Source organism: Cryptomeria japonica, chromosome 9, assembly GCF_030272615.1.
Source record: "Cryptomeria japonica chromosome 9, Sugi_1.0, whole genome shotgun sequence".
Classification (NCBI taxonomy): domain Eukaryota; kingdom Viridiplantae; phylum Streptophyta; class Pinopsida; order Cupressales; family Cupressaceae; genus Cryptomeria; species Cryptomeria japonica.
In genome coordinates, this window is record NC_081413.1 from 736,730,912 (window position 1) to 736,745,556 (window position 14,645).

At 34.4% G+C, this 14,645-nt stretch overlaps 1 protein-coding gene across 1 annotated transcript in view; it reads right to left on the bottom strand.

The window, feature by feature from the left end:
- Positions 1 to 8,642: 8,642 nt before the first annotated feature.
- The window catches only part of LOC131038653 (protochlorophyllide-dependent translocon component 52, chloroplastic), an 82,125-nt gene continuing 76,122 nt past the window's right edge, over positions 8,643 to 14,645 (bottom strand). Inside the window, exon 7 of the mRNA XM_057971148.2 lies at positions 8,643 to 9,019. Coding sequence (XP_057827131.2) covers positions 8,746 to 9,019 — 274 coding nt within the window. The 3' untranslated portion in view covers positions 8,643 to 8,745. The remainder of the gene's footprint in view (positions 9,020 to 14,645) is intronic.

The following is a 14,645-nucleotide window of genomic DNA, read 5'->3' on the forward strand; positions in this document are numbered from 1 at the left end:
AAGATTTTTCAACAAATCTATTTCTGCATATTGTGCAGTCACAACATACCATGAGATGACATCACTTTGAGGCATTTTGTTAAATAAATCAACCACAAGCTGTGCAAGTCACTAATGGAGGTCATGGGCAAAGGTTTTGGATTTAGTCATTACACCTGCCAATTGCATTATACTGACAGTTTCTAAAGTCTTTTCACCTAATACATTTCGTGGATATCTAGTAGACGTCACATTCCATGAGATACATTTATATGAAGCATTATGACAAGCAATTCATTTGCATATCGGACATCGCATAATACATTTGAATTCTAGACTGTTGCATATCATTTCAATTCATCCCTCGAGATGACATCTCTTTGGCGCATTCTTCATACATATCATGCAATAATTGCATGCCATCGGGTTGTGCAGCATGCAATCACTACGCTCGATGAAAAGACACTTCTTTGGGACATTCTATTTAGCATCTCATGTGTTATTTGTTTATACTTTCGCATGATGCACACATGCCTATCAAAGCATTTCCAAACATAATATTTGGCAAAACTTTCTTTGACACTATGAGTGTCCTTACTTTGTTCCTTTGTTCTGCCAGTCGCACTTGTTTGAAGTTTCTAAAACCTTTTCAAGTTATCCATTGTGTATGTTATCTGAGCAATAATCACGTTTCATATGATGACATTTCATTGAAGCAATCTGTCAAACAATTCGCACACCTTAACCTGCGTTCTGTCTTCAAACCAATTTTTCCCAACTTTATGTAGAGAGGATAATGACAAAGGTTATTGAATTCGGCTTTAAAACTATCAATTGCACATGTTTGAAAGTTTCTAAAGTATTCTCAACAAATTCATTTGTGTGCAAACTAAAATCATTTCATTTCATTGTTTGAGATGACGTCTCCTTAAGGCATTCTTCAAATGGTTTGTGTGCCTTGAGTATGGTTCCACATTCTGTAAACAAGCTATGAGACCACATTTCTTTATGGCACCTTCTAAAATACTTTAAATGCCTTGGTAATGCTTTCACATTTTGAATAAATGTTGGTTATAATGGTCGCTATATCTGCCAGCATTCTAACTATAATGTTTGATCAAAACCACTACAATTATGCATTTTATAAGATAACATCCCTTTGAGAAATATGTCAAACAAATACAGTACCTTGTCTACGCCTCCTCATTTTGCATGGGGAGGAGAAGGTGCTGGTGGGGGTCGAGGAGCTCAATCTTTCAACTCAATCAACTAAATCAAAGTAAATGACTGACTGGATCTCGATCTGCTCCTTTCATCTTGACCTTTGTTGGCACTGTATATTTCTTTAGCTTGGATCTGCTACCTCTGTGCAACCTCTTTATGTTGATGGTCAACCTGCTACTTACGAGACATGAAGGTATGCGGGATCGTATGATAGGATTCAAATTTGCACATTCATTGGTAATAAATCAATCGGTACTCACTCAATTATCTTTTCTTGGGGGTTTTCTTTTCTCAAATTAAGCTTTTTGAGCAAGGGAGGTTAGAAAGTTAGGATTTGTGAGCAAGTGAGCATAATAGGTTAGGATTGCTCACTTTTTGAGCATCTTTAACCTATTAAGGTTAGAATTTTGACTTTTCAAAGCAATAGGTTAGGATTTTGAAATTTTTTAGCAATAGGTTAGGCTTGCTCACTTTTTGAGCATTTTTAACCTATTAAGGTTAGAATTTTGAAATTTTTGAGCAATTAAGGGCTTTGAGCAAAAGATTTATTTCATCAGAACCTACATAAGGACTTTTAATTTCTCTTTCGCTTCAAAAGATCAAAATGAGGAATATATTGAAAATAATTTAAAATATTTGAATTATTTTTAAAAGAATAATTCAAATATTTCCCATAAGACTTTAATGCCTCGATTCAAGAAAAATGGCCACAACTTTCAATTGGTAAGGAGTTAGGCTCTAAAATTCGAAACACGCCTTCAAGGTAGGAGGATAAGAATATACCATCATTTATTCCTCATGATGATACCTTGGATGTGGGTTTTTAATTGGTTTAAAGCGAGGAACATCAAAATTTGAAAGTTTAAAATATGGCAAACTGTGAACTTGGTTCAAGCAAAATTTGGTCATATGACACAAAACGATGCTTAGGACATGTTCACAAAGCGATTTTCCTCAATTATTTATAATTTTCAAAATTCATCCATTTTTCACATTTTGACTGACAACAACCTTGGATCACATGCTCGCTTGTTACGCATAGACACATATTTGGGCCTTCGTTCAACATTGGGACCAATTTGAAGTTCAAATTTTGGGTATGTCAAATATGGGGCAACACTACTATAGGTCGGTTCATGTAAATATAATTGGGAATTGGTGTCTCCAATAGGTTGGTGTGTACTTCATATTGTAAATTCTTTATTATATTCATGTTTCTTGTGAGGCTCAATTTGGGCAGTAGATCCATGCAACTATTCTCACCGCAGTTTTTCCTTTCTAGGTTTCCACATAAATTTGGTGTTCATTTGTGTAGATGTGTGTGTGTGTGTTGATAAGTTGCTTTATCATTAATGAAATATAAGCAATTGTTACTTTGATGAATTGATTTTGATGCTTCGAAAAGTTGATAATGGTAATTAATGTTTAATAAGTTTGAAATCAACATATACTTATTCACCCCCCACCCTCTCAATATATTTGTGTTTTACAAAAAGATGAAATCTCACAGAATATTAGAGAAAGAGAAGGTATGGTCGTGTTGATACTTATGTTCAACTTCACATTAAATAATTTCTATTGATGTGATAAGCATCTCATTTCCATTAATTTCAAAAGGGTGGAGAGTGATCGAAATAGGAAGTACAATGTTATTGATGTCAAGTTAAAGAAGTTCTCATGTAAGAGGGTAGAAAAGAGCAGAAAGATAACCATTCGTTCACAAAGAGATAAATAAGGATGACTTTCTTCATTCAACAATAAAGGATAAAAAAATAGAGAAAAGGGAGACCATAAGATAATCTTCAACAAGGGGAGAAGTATATTCTTATTGCAATAGATGTGAGTATTGACCACAGAGAATGTGAATGGATATTTCCCATGATCTAATTGTGGATAGAAGTTTAATGAACATCCCTTTTCAATTGATGTCAAAGGCGGAGAGATATAGAAGGGAGGAAAGTTAGAGAAAGAGAATTATATTGCCATCAATGACAAAGGGGGAGATTGTTCGAAGTTATCATTGATGTCAAAGGTGAGACGATTAGTACCATTGATGTCAAATATCTCATAGAATACTTTGTGTAGACTTTATATCTGATTTGGAGTAGACATCATAACATCATTTGAGAAGACATAAGTGCAAAATTGGAGTAGACTTTATGTCGACTTCATATCTGATAGCTGACTAGGAGATATTGCAACAATGTCTTTATTCCTCATTGGAATGTTGGTTGGCCTCATTGAGAAATTACTGCCAAAAGAAATACTCATAATGTTTTGATAAAGGCCAACCTCCTAGTGTTAGCACCCACAACAAGAGGCCGACCTCTTTGGAGTGTTCATCTATTTTAGAGAAATCAAATTCAACCAAATTACTACTAATTGGAGGCTAGCCCTTTAAAGAGTTGCCCCCCTTGGAAGGATTGCTACTTTTTGAAAAGTTGCTCCTCTTGAAATGGAATGACATGGTATAAGAAGAAGATGGCATGGTAGTTGGAAAACAAGAAATACAATGAAATATCATTCGATCTGGAGAAAATAAAAAAGAAGATTTAGAGTAGAGTTAGAAGAGAAATAAATGTGAAAGATTAAGATGAAGGGTACTCCTCTTACAAACCCAAACACATAACAACAACAAAGAAATAAATAGGAAATGCACACAAAAATACCTTGTTTCTATTATCTCAATGAAATAATATTACAATATTTAGAAAATTACAACTTACAACCACATGGGATTTCCAATTACAAAAATTTGCAAGTTGGAGCCATAATCTGCACTATTGAACTATCCTTTGTAACCCCTTATTCACCTGCTTTATCTACAATGTGTAACTGCCCTCGAATACTCTAGAAAATCTAACTCCCATTTTGGGTGCCAAGAGTCCAACAATCCATTTCTCCACTAAAGAAGATATTTTGAAATTTGGATTTTGATTTTACAACTTCTCAAGGTCATAACTTTTGATATGATTATCAATTATAATATATCATTGGAAAGTTCTCAGAAAGACACTTGTCCTAAAATGTGCCCAAAGGGTATGTTTTGATTTTTGGTCAATTTTTCAGGCCCATTCAAAGCCTCTAAGTGCCTCAAATTTGAATTTGAATATTTTTAAAAGAATTTAAAAAATAAAAAATTTATATCTCACAAATGACAAGTGGTATTGAAGCGATTTCCTTACCATTGGTTTCATTTCACCATTCTAGAGATCTACGTAAGATTTTGTGTCCATACATGCACAAATAACAACTTACTAAAAATAGTAACCTTACTGATTTCAACTCTTATTGAAAAAGAAAATATTTTTGGGTGATGCAAGATTTCTCTTACACCCCAGATGCTCCTCCACTAGATTATGAAGTTTTGCAATTATGATAATGTGTTTTTGAGCAAACCTAGAGCGGAGAATATGAAGAGCCTTTCAAATTTGCCTTAAAGGAATTTAATGTAGATCTATAGGTAAATATAAGGCATAATTATAGGATAAAGAGTATATTTAAGAGGCTGATCTACAACAATCTTGAGCATTTTTATAAGAGTTTATACCAGATTTTGTGAGGAACATAAAAAGCAGTATTATAGCAAATTGTTGAGGTATATTGGAGCAAACTTGAGGGACATTCTTAAGCAAATCTTAGATGGATTATTGTATATTTAGGAGCAAACGTTTCAAAGAGAATCAAAGCATATTTATGAGACATATTGGAGCATATTTGTGATCAAAATTGTGAGTGAATACATAGAAATATTTAAACCAGATCTATGAAAGAAAGATATACATCGTTTGAATCAAAATTGTGAAGGAAGGCATATGTGTGTGGATCTGATTTGTGAGGGAAATACTTACATTATGCAGAATCGGAAGTTTTAAGTGAAGTAAAACTATATCACTCATCGAAGAAGTTGGAAGTTGGTGCTTCCTAAAGGAGAGATTGGCATTTCTCTCTAAGTTGGTGCTTAGCAATGAGGGTTGGTGCCTATGAATTGAGAGCATTTGTGTCTCCTGTGTGTTGGTGTCCATGAAGTTGTAAGAAAAAGTGTTTATCCTTTTAATTTTCTTGGTGGTCATTAATCCTTTTAGGTTTTCTTTTATGTATTGTCGATAAATTATATTATTGCTCTTTCTCTTGTTCTTGAAGAAGTAACAATATTTCCCTTTCTTCTACAATAACATTCTCTATAGTTTCTAGTTCTTATGAAAATAAAATTTGGGGTCTTCTGTGTTACTACCTTTTCCTTCTTTGAAGAAGCACCAACATTGAAATTTATATTTCTTTAATGAAGTATCTTTTTGTTATAGTTGATCTTCCTCCTACAACTATTTTAAGAGCTTGATTTCACTTCTCTAAATTCTTGAAAACATCTATTATTTCATCTCTTTGGTAACACCAATGATTTTTCAATGTTATCCCCCATCCACAAAGCACTAAACACATTTTCGAAGCTTTCTAGGATTCTAAAAGTTGTGATTTAATTATTTTTATAATATTTCACTTATTTTCCTAAGAATAGAACACACTAGGATAAGTGCACATACCAAACTTCTATGACCATCTAATGGAATTTGAAAGCCTTAAAATATTAGTAACCATTTTGATAGGTTGTTATATAGTTTCCTATTTTCCCTATCCCAATCAAATTATCAATCGACATAAATTATTTATTAATTGCTTTTCTAGATTCAACAAGTTCTATATTTTGTGTTTCTAACCCTCCACATATTTTAGTCATTTACTTCAATTACTTTGTTTCCTATATCTATAATTGTTCTTTATAGGTCTTTCCACTCGCATATGGAAGTTAATACTATTGTACATGTCTAAGATTCCTCTACAATTTGACGACCTCTATTCTATTCATGATAGTGTCCATATTTATGTTCTTTGTCAAAATAATAGGTATACTAGAAATTTCATAAATTCTTAATCTAAATTCTAACATCTAAATCATCAATCTTGGAACCTGAGATACACTTTCCAGCAATATGTTTCTCCTTACGTATTTTCTTATTTAGCAAGGTATTTTCAACTCTTAACTCTAATCATTCCATTTTATAAAGCAAACCATAATATTATTGTTTGGGGAATTAGCATAGTTCTATTTTAGGTAGAATACACATATAATCTTAAACCCCTTTCTAATAGCAAACCATAATATTATTGTTTGGGGAATTAGCATAGTTCTATTTTAGGTAGAATACACATATAATCTTAAACCCCTTTCTAATTTATACTCTTGTCTAAAAGCTAGCCAATTCTTATTTGTTAGTATACTAATAATGAGGTTCATGTTTTTCTTCTTTTGAATCCCTATTGGAGCATGATAATCAATCAAAATTGTATCTCATCATAACACAGTATAAGAAATAAATCATCACGATCTTTAAAAAATTCTACTTAGGTACATTTTTATTTCTTGTTTATTTTGTTTTCTAAAAGTTAAATAATTCTTATACTCTTTAAATGTTTTCATGTCAATGAAATGGATTAGCTAAAATATGAATCAAATATTCATTTTTGTGGGTAGAAGCTAATTGTTTTTAATCATGTTCAAGTAAATAAAAAATCTTTTTAAACATAGTCACAACAAGAAGTTTACTTACATAAAAAGGAAATTATTATTTTGACTATCCCAATTAAACTTACGATCTAAAACATATTTCAATAAATTTGATAAGTAATCATGAAATGTATTATTTATTAACTAATAATTAGAAATGAGAAAAGTTGTGAAGTCTTTCAAAATCCTTAAATCGGGCACCATCATTTTAGTTCCCATTATAGTTACCACCAATGGTTTCGTTGCTAACCTACATGTTACACAAAGTGAGAAGGTTAAGGGTGGAGTATTTGGCATTAATTGGTTTTCTTCTGTGGTGTCTACTACTAGATCTAGCTATAATCATGTTAAATCTTGGAGTCTATTTCTAATGTTACTAGTGTGAATGAAGATATAAGGAAAAATGTTGCTAGAATTGACGATGACCATGGATCAAGATGCATAGTTCTAAAAGTTGTTGAAGGTGATATGCAAAATAGGCCCTAAGGATGTTGCTCGAGGGAAAAGGCACATGCCAAGACAACCAAAGATGTAGATACATGGTCCACCCTCAAACAAATGGTTTCTCCAAGGTGGCTAGTTAAAGTAGTTTAGAAGATTCACGATTTGTAAATGAGATGTGGCAAGGCTAAGGAAGCAAAAAATTACAAAGAGATAGATTTGATATAGAGTTTTAACAATGTGGCCCAATTTGCCATATGTAAACAAATAAGTGTCTAAAACTTCGATATATTGTGATCTTTCCATGTACTTGGGAATTTTTAATCATCTCATTGAAATGAAGAGAATACATTTTATTCTTGCAAAGGGACTTTGAAGATACAAGAATGCTACCCTGTTTTTCAAACCACATGGTTCTTGGAACTTAATCTATTGTAAGAAAATAACTTGGTTTTATCAATATGGGTAATGATGTCTAATCATCCTCTCTGATTCAAACTTTCTTCCTCTTTGGAGCATGGACAATACTTACATAAGTTTGTTTCTATTTGGTTTGAAACTTAAGGGCTTATTCATACAATGTATGTTCATATTTCAATAGAAATTAATTAATCCCTAGGTCTTCCAATAGATATTTGACTAAAATTGAGTGGTAATTTTAGAAAACAAAATATTGTTATGAAAGGTTGACATTTAAAGGTAGAAATTTTTTGGGTCTTGGATATTTGTCAAATTTATGTCCGAAAAAGACTATCAAATCCACTAGCAAGGTTTATTGGGGGTAGAATGTTAAATTGCAACATCAAATTGTGGAAAGCCCCATGGAAGAGTTATTGAATGTCCTACTTCTAACAAAAAGTAGCAACAAAAGTCTCGCCTCCTCACATAGTGCAAGAAGATAAATTGTATTTTCCTATTATTCAACAAAAAGAGCTTTTGAAACCCTTGTCTAACCAGAAGTTAAAACAAAACAAAAACCTTGTAATATTTTTGAAATAGCTATATAAAGGTGTTATTGGCACTCCAAGAGATTGCCACTGAATTATATTTTAAAATATACAAAACAAGAATTTCTCTTTGTTGAGGGGGAAGGGGATTTTATATATAAAGAAGCCTCTCTAAATAAGGGTTGGACAATAGTCTATAATAAAAAAAAATTCAGTTGTATAAAATTATTCTCACGTGATTTTAAGATCTAAAAGAAAACAAGATTGGAAAAAAATTGAAGTTAGCTGATTCTATTTTATTTTGATATTAGTTAACAACCTTGTTGTCCTCTTGTATTTCTTCAAAAGGATGGGCCTCCATACTCTTCTATATTTTCTCTAAAAATAGACAAATCATATATACCAGCTTGGTACTTAAGCTAGGTATTTTATACATAAAAATTTTAAATAAAATATTAAAAAAATCTAATATTCCTTAAAACCAAATGTAATTGAAACAATAATTTATCATGCTATAGTTTTCTATAACTCATGCTTGGTTATGAAAATTTATGTTACATATAAAAAACTATGTCGTCTTGATTATACACTTCACTTGACAAGAGCATGATTATAGTCATGAAAATAATAGGTTTTGTGGATAAAGTATGGTAACCATCTTGATGCTAAGAAAAACACTAATGCCCCACTAACTAAAATTGAGTTTGAAACATTAAGAGACAATAATGACATAGGTTTAATGATTGCTTTAGCTCCAAGTATTGCAATACATACAATGGATAACACTGGCGTGATGCTCTCAAGAACTCTGAATACCTTTAAAGCACCACTACAACTACGACACTTCACCACATGGGTCCAATACCTGACAATATTTTAAATTCACCACAATTAGAAACATTACCATTTTCTTTCTAACTATAACAAGAATACAACACATAATTTTCTATAATGTTTAGTAAATATCTCAAAAAAATGTTAATAGTTGTGTCATCAAAGAAGAACGTGTTATCTTTTACATTATCTAATATGACATAAATTTTGTTTATGGTTCAAGGAGTAGTGTTTCTAATTAAAAACATGAAATCACATTAAAAATGATCTAAATTGTTATTTAAAAAATAAGAGGCCTCATTATCAAGAACATCATTGTATATAAATTTAAATAAATATTTTATTAACTGTTATATTTAATAGAAACACTATTACATCCAAATTATCGTAAGAATGTATGTTTACTCCAACAACGTATATGGCTCAACCAAAAGTCATTTTAAAATCTTAAGCATTAAATCTATAAAACATTAATCAACCAAGATCAAGATCAACACCAAGGTCAGTCCTCTTCTATAAATGTGACTAAAAGAGAAGTATATGTAAAACATTTAAGGGGTCCATTTTTTTCATATATGATTGATAAATTTATACCAAAGCCAAAGGAACCACCACATGAAATACATGATCTCATCTATAATGTATGCAAGTGCTTCAAAGATCAATGAGAGAGAGAACTATTATCACAATAAAAAGGACAAAGTTGCGTAAAATTATTAATCTCTAAATATACCTTTCCAACAATACCAAAGCAAAAGTGGGGATATATAACTAAGTTTGAGTCTAATGATGTGACAAACAACAAATCATCTATCCAACAATAGCGTACAATTAAAATGCAAGGTCAACCAAAAGATGTTGAAAAGTAAGAAGCAAAACAAAAAGAAAAGTTTTGAAAACAAATTGCTCCTTCAACATACATATTTGTGAAGTGACCTTTACATGATGATTTAGATCTAGTATCTCAAATTCAATAGCAAGCAGTTAATCTTATGATTTAAAACTCACAATTGAAAAGATGAAATATTATTGGTTGATCATGGTTACACTTACCATATAGGCTGATCATCTTCATATACTTCTACTCAATGTGTTGCTATGCCTTCAAAGTTTTCTTTTTCATTTGTACTTCATTTTTATTTTTATTTTCTTCCTCATATTTATATCTAGTTGGTGGATGACAACACATGTTTAATGGTGCATACTAATGCAAGTGAACATGAACATTATTTTTGTTTTGTAACCTCTTTTTCTTTTCCTTTTCTATCTTCTTTTATGTTTTCCCTATTAATTTAGGATAAATTTCCTCAACATAGTATCATTCCTATTGACCAAAACATGATTTAAAACAAACAATTTGAAAAGACGAAATATTAGTGGATGATCATGGTTACACTCACCATTATGGCTGATCATCTTCATATACTCCTACTCAATGTGTTGCTATGCCTTCAAAAGTTTTCTTTTTCAATTTTACTTCATTTTACTTTTTATTTTCTTCCTCATATTTTTATCTAATAGGTGGATGACAACACATGTTTAATGGTGCGTATTAATGCAAGTGAACATGAAAATTCTTTTTGTTTTGTAACCTCTTTTTGTTTTTCTTTTCTATCTTCTTTTACATTTTCTCTATTAATGAATGAAATTTCCTCAGCATAATATCATTCCTATTGACCAAAAATACTGTAGCTTCTTTCTCTTTTAGTTTTATTACTGGCATTATTGATTGAGTCATGTTTTTTGCACTTCTCATTTTGATTGATCGTCTATTTTTTTCAACCAGTTATAGGTAAACAGTCCAAAAATATTTCATCAACTCAAAGCATATTCCAGCGGCAACCTTATGCCAGGGTAACATCAACCAACTTCACTGACAAACCTGCCCTCTTCACCATTGGAGTTTTGATTTTACATTTCAACTTCAAATGCTCATAACTTCAGTTCAACACCTCCTTTTTACAAGCAATTTTTTTTCATTTGAGTTGAAATTTTGTGCTCTTCACAGTGATGCAATAGGTATTTTGTTATGGTGCATTTTTTTTTTTAAATTGCAGATTCTCCTAGGTGTTCCTTAGCAATTCTCATTTTGGGAACTTTTGGAGCTTTGTTCTTGCTCCTACAATATCATTTTTTAGGGTTGTTTTAAAGTGTGTGAATTTTCCTATACAGTGGTGTGATCAAATTGATCTTATTCTGTGTAAAAAAAAAAAATTGGGTTTGTGGCAAAATTTGGCATCTGTAAGCACCAAGATCAAGTCTAGCTTGTTGTTTTTGGCAACTAGCACCTAAAATTCCACTAAGCATAGTGTCAAAACTATATTTTTCTAGGGGGATTCTGATTGTGTAATTTCGAGGGGTACATCAAGTCTCTCGATTGGTCTATTATGTGACTAAATGATGTAGGAGCATCCATGTGTGTAGGAGATTCAAATTTGAATTTGGCTTCCTCAGATTTGGATTAATCCTTCTTGGGGTGTAGATTCATGGAGTTACAATTTGTGACAACTCACTAATTCACTCCTAAAAGATAGTTGTTCAAAATGAGCACCCAAGAATTAGTAGCTTGGAAGTTTTTATTTTCAGGACCCAGGTGGAGTTATGGAGTGTTATAACTAAATATTGTTTTAAAATGTTGGTGGAGGTGAGAAGTAAAATGCTCTGTGGAGAATTAAATGCCATTTAATTACCTTTTTGGCATCTTCCAAGTCTTGTTGTGGGTGGTGGTGAGTCATGTGCAGTGAGAAAATTGGCATTATTGACAATTTTCTATGATAAAAATTGCAAGTTCTCATTTTGGGCATGGGATTTTGGGAACTATTCTATCCTTGTTTTTAGAAAACCAAAGTTGTTTTCCCTCTCATTTTGTTTATGTAAATGGAGGTTTTGAATTGGTGGTAGAGGTTGCATATTCAAGAAGCCTATTTTGCAACAAAATACCAAGAAGAATGAAATTCTTTTCCCTTAGTAGTTCTTTCTTTCTTACGTCTAATTTTAAATCAGATTAGTATCAAATTTCAGATTTCTATGTATGCCTATGAGTTTGCAATTCAATGTAATATTAGATTTTCTTTGTAAAAGCTCAATTTCAAGAGCATTCTGATAGTAAATATGAGACTTATTTTGCAGATTTGTCTTATGTTTCTTTGCATTTTTTAGTTGCATTTGAATGTTGTGGTAAGATAAGGGAGCACTTCTACATCACTAAAGTTGAGGAGTACATCATGTGTACCAAAAGGCATCTAACTATGATCAGCTAGATAGATGGAAGTAGGTGGCTAAATATTTGTCCCCATCTCTATGGACTAGTTCCTAAACCATTGTTAGGGGTAAAAACGTATGTTAGTACGAATAATAATTATAAGTGTGTTATGTGTGTTTATGTTTTGTTGTTGCCGAGAGGTTCCCGTCGGGTAGTTGGGAGTTGGTGACGGTTGGCAACTTGGCCAACCGTCGGGTCTATATATTGTTTGGTTGGAACCTCGGCAAGGGATCATGTATGGAGAATTGGACACATTGGAATAAAGATATAACTTTTTGGTCTAATTATTATCATCTGTCATTTATATTATGATGTACAATTATTATGTTCTATGAATGCTTGGCACGTGCAGGTAATACTACGTTATTGATTATTCACCACTATACCTTTAGGACTAAACATTTTGGCATTGTTGCCTGAACGAACCTGGAGATAACTATGGCGGCAAGCAGAAGCAATTAATGGGCCGGCCGTTTGACCAGCAATTAATTGTCGTGGACAGCGACACCTATGAGGAGAGTACCGCGGAAGAGGAACGAGAGGATCAATTGACGGCGGACTTGCTAGAGTTGTGGGACGTGTCGGTCACGCAGTACGTGCAGCGAGAGGCTCAGGAGAGAGCCGTCTCAGAAGGAATGGTACGTGGTGAACTCACCGTCAGCACCCTCGTCTTTGACCTCCTCAGGAGCATTCTAAGGTTACTTGCCAGAAACTTGATTGCACAACAAAACCAAAGAGAAGAAACAGCAAAGGAACTTCGGCGGCAACAAATCCTCCAACGGTACGAGGAACGGAGTCGTAGGGAGGAAGAGGAGAGGGAGGCCAGTCAGCGCCGTACCTCTGGCACTTGATGCCCCTACGGCCGAACAAAGACAAACGTACCCCTGCTACCAAAGGAGTAAACGAGGGAACTGTACGGCAATCCCTCTGCATAAAAGAACAAGCCAACAGGAGACGGCGACTAAGAGAGGTTGCCGACTCAAGAAGTCCGGAGAAACACAACAAAAGTTGGAGTGTGAGTTGGAGTCGTAGTTGAGAGAGGCAAGAACCGTGTACGTGGAAGGAGTTGGCCGAGGTCGCCAAGAACCTGCCACTTCCAGACGTAGCGGAGGAAGATCTTGCCGACTAGGCCCCACAGTCGACGTCAAGTGAAGAAGACTCCGGAATCGAATCACAAAACACCCGATTGGAATTTTCCGAACAAGGAGAGGAGGCAGTACGAGACCTGCACGAGGAAATCGCCACTATTTTCGAAGCAACTTGTCCGGCATTAAAAACTTGTCCTTGTCAGAGGGCATCAAAATAGGAAGATTGGATCCGGAAACCCCGGGAAGGAGGGACTATAGAAGTGAAGGTGACCAAAGCCCGATTGGCAGGGACCCAACCAGACCAGGAGCGTACGGCACCATCCGGACACATAGTACCTTTCCGACATATAGCCATTTCCAAGCACTACATAAAACCGCACAGAAAAGAACGATGGCACACACCCCGGAGAAACAAAAACTTCCGAAATTCATGGGCGACAGGTCAAAGGACCCCGTATGGCATTGCAAGACATGCGTCACCATCTGGGAAGCAAATGGCCAGGACGACTGGGACTATTGGGTGAAGGCATTTACAGCCACCCTGCGAGGAATAGCTATTGATTGGTACACAGACCTTGATGCTCAATATAAAATATCCCGGAGCAACCTAAAGAAGGCATTAGAGGAAGAATTCAAACTCCTACGGGACGACAACGAGATTGTGGCGGAAATTTACAACACCAAACAAGGAAAAAACGAAAGCGTTCGCGCATATAACAGACGGCAGAGGGAACTACTGAACAAAATGGAGAACCAACCGGCAGATGGCCTCAAGAAGCAGTGGTTAGTCGAAGGATTGGTACCATCCCTGAGAAGGACAATGAAAGTAGTACCTCCGCCATCATACGATGAAGCATACAATCACGCCATGGATATTGAAAGTGAAAACAAGACATCCCAGGGGAAGCAACGGACCAACGATGGTGACAATACGGAAGACGACAGCGATGGGGGTTCAAAAACAGTGCAAGCACTCCGCAAAGATATGATGAGGATGATGAAGGACTTAAAAGGTGACAAAGAAAGTGGTAGGGAAGGAAAAGAACTATGGTGTACTGACTGCAAGACCGAAGGGCACACTAAAGGAGGTTGTCCCCATAAAGTCTTCTGTGACATCTGCCAAATAACGGGACATTCCACCAAGGAATGCACGTACAACTTGAAGGCACAGAGCGCACAAGTGCTCTACGCCCAACCCGACCAAACCACACCACCAGCAACCCCCCCAAGGCCAACAACAAACCTTGACGCCTCACCCGGAGGGTACAAAAACAATCGGCGGGGGAACAATAGATCCAATAATAACA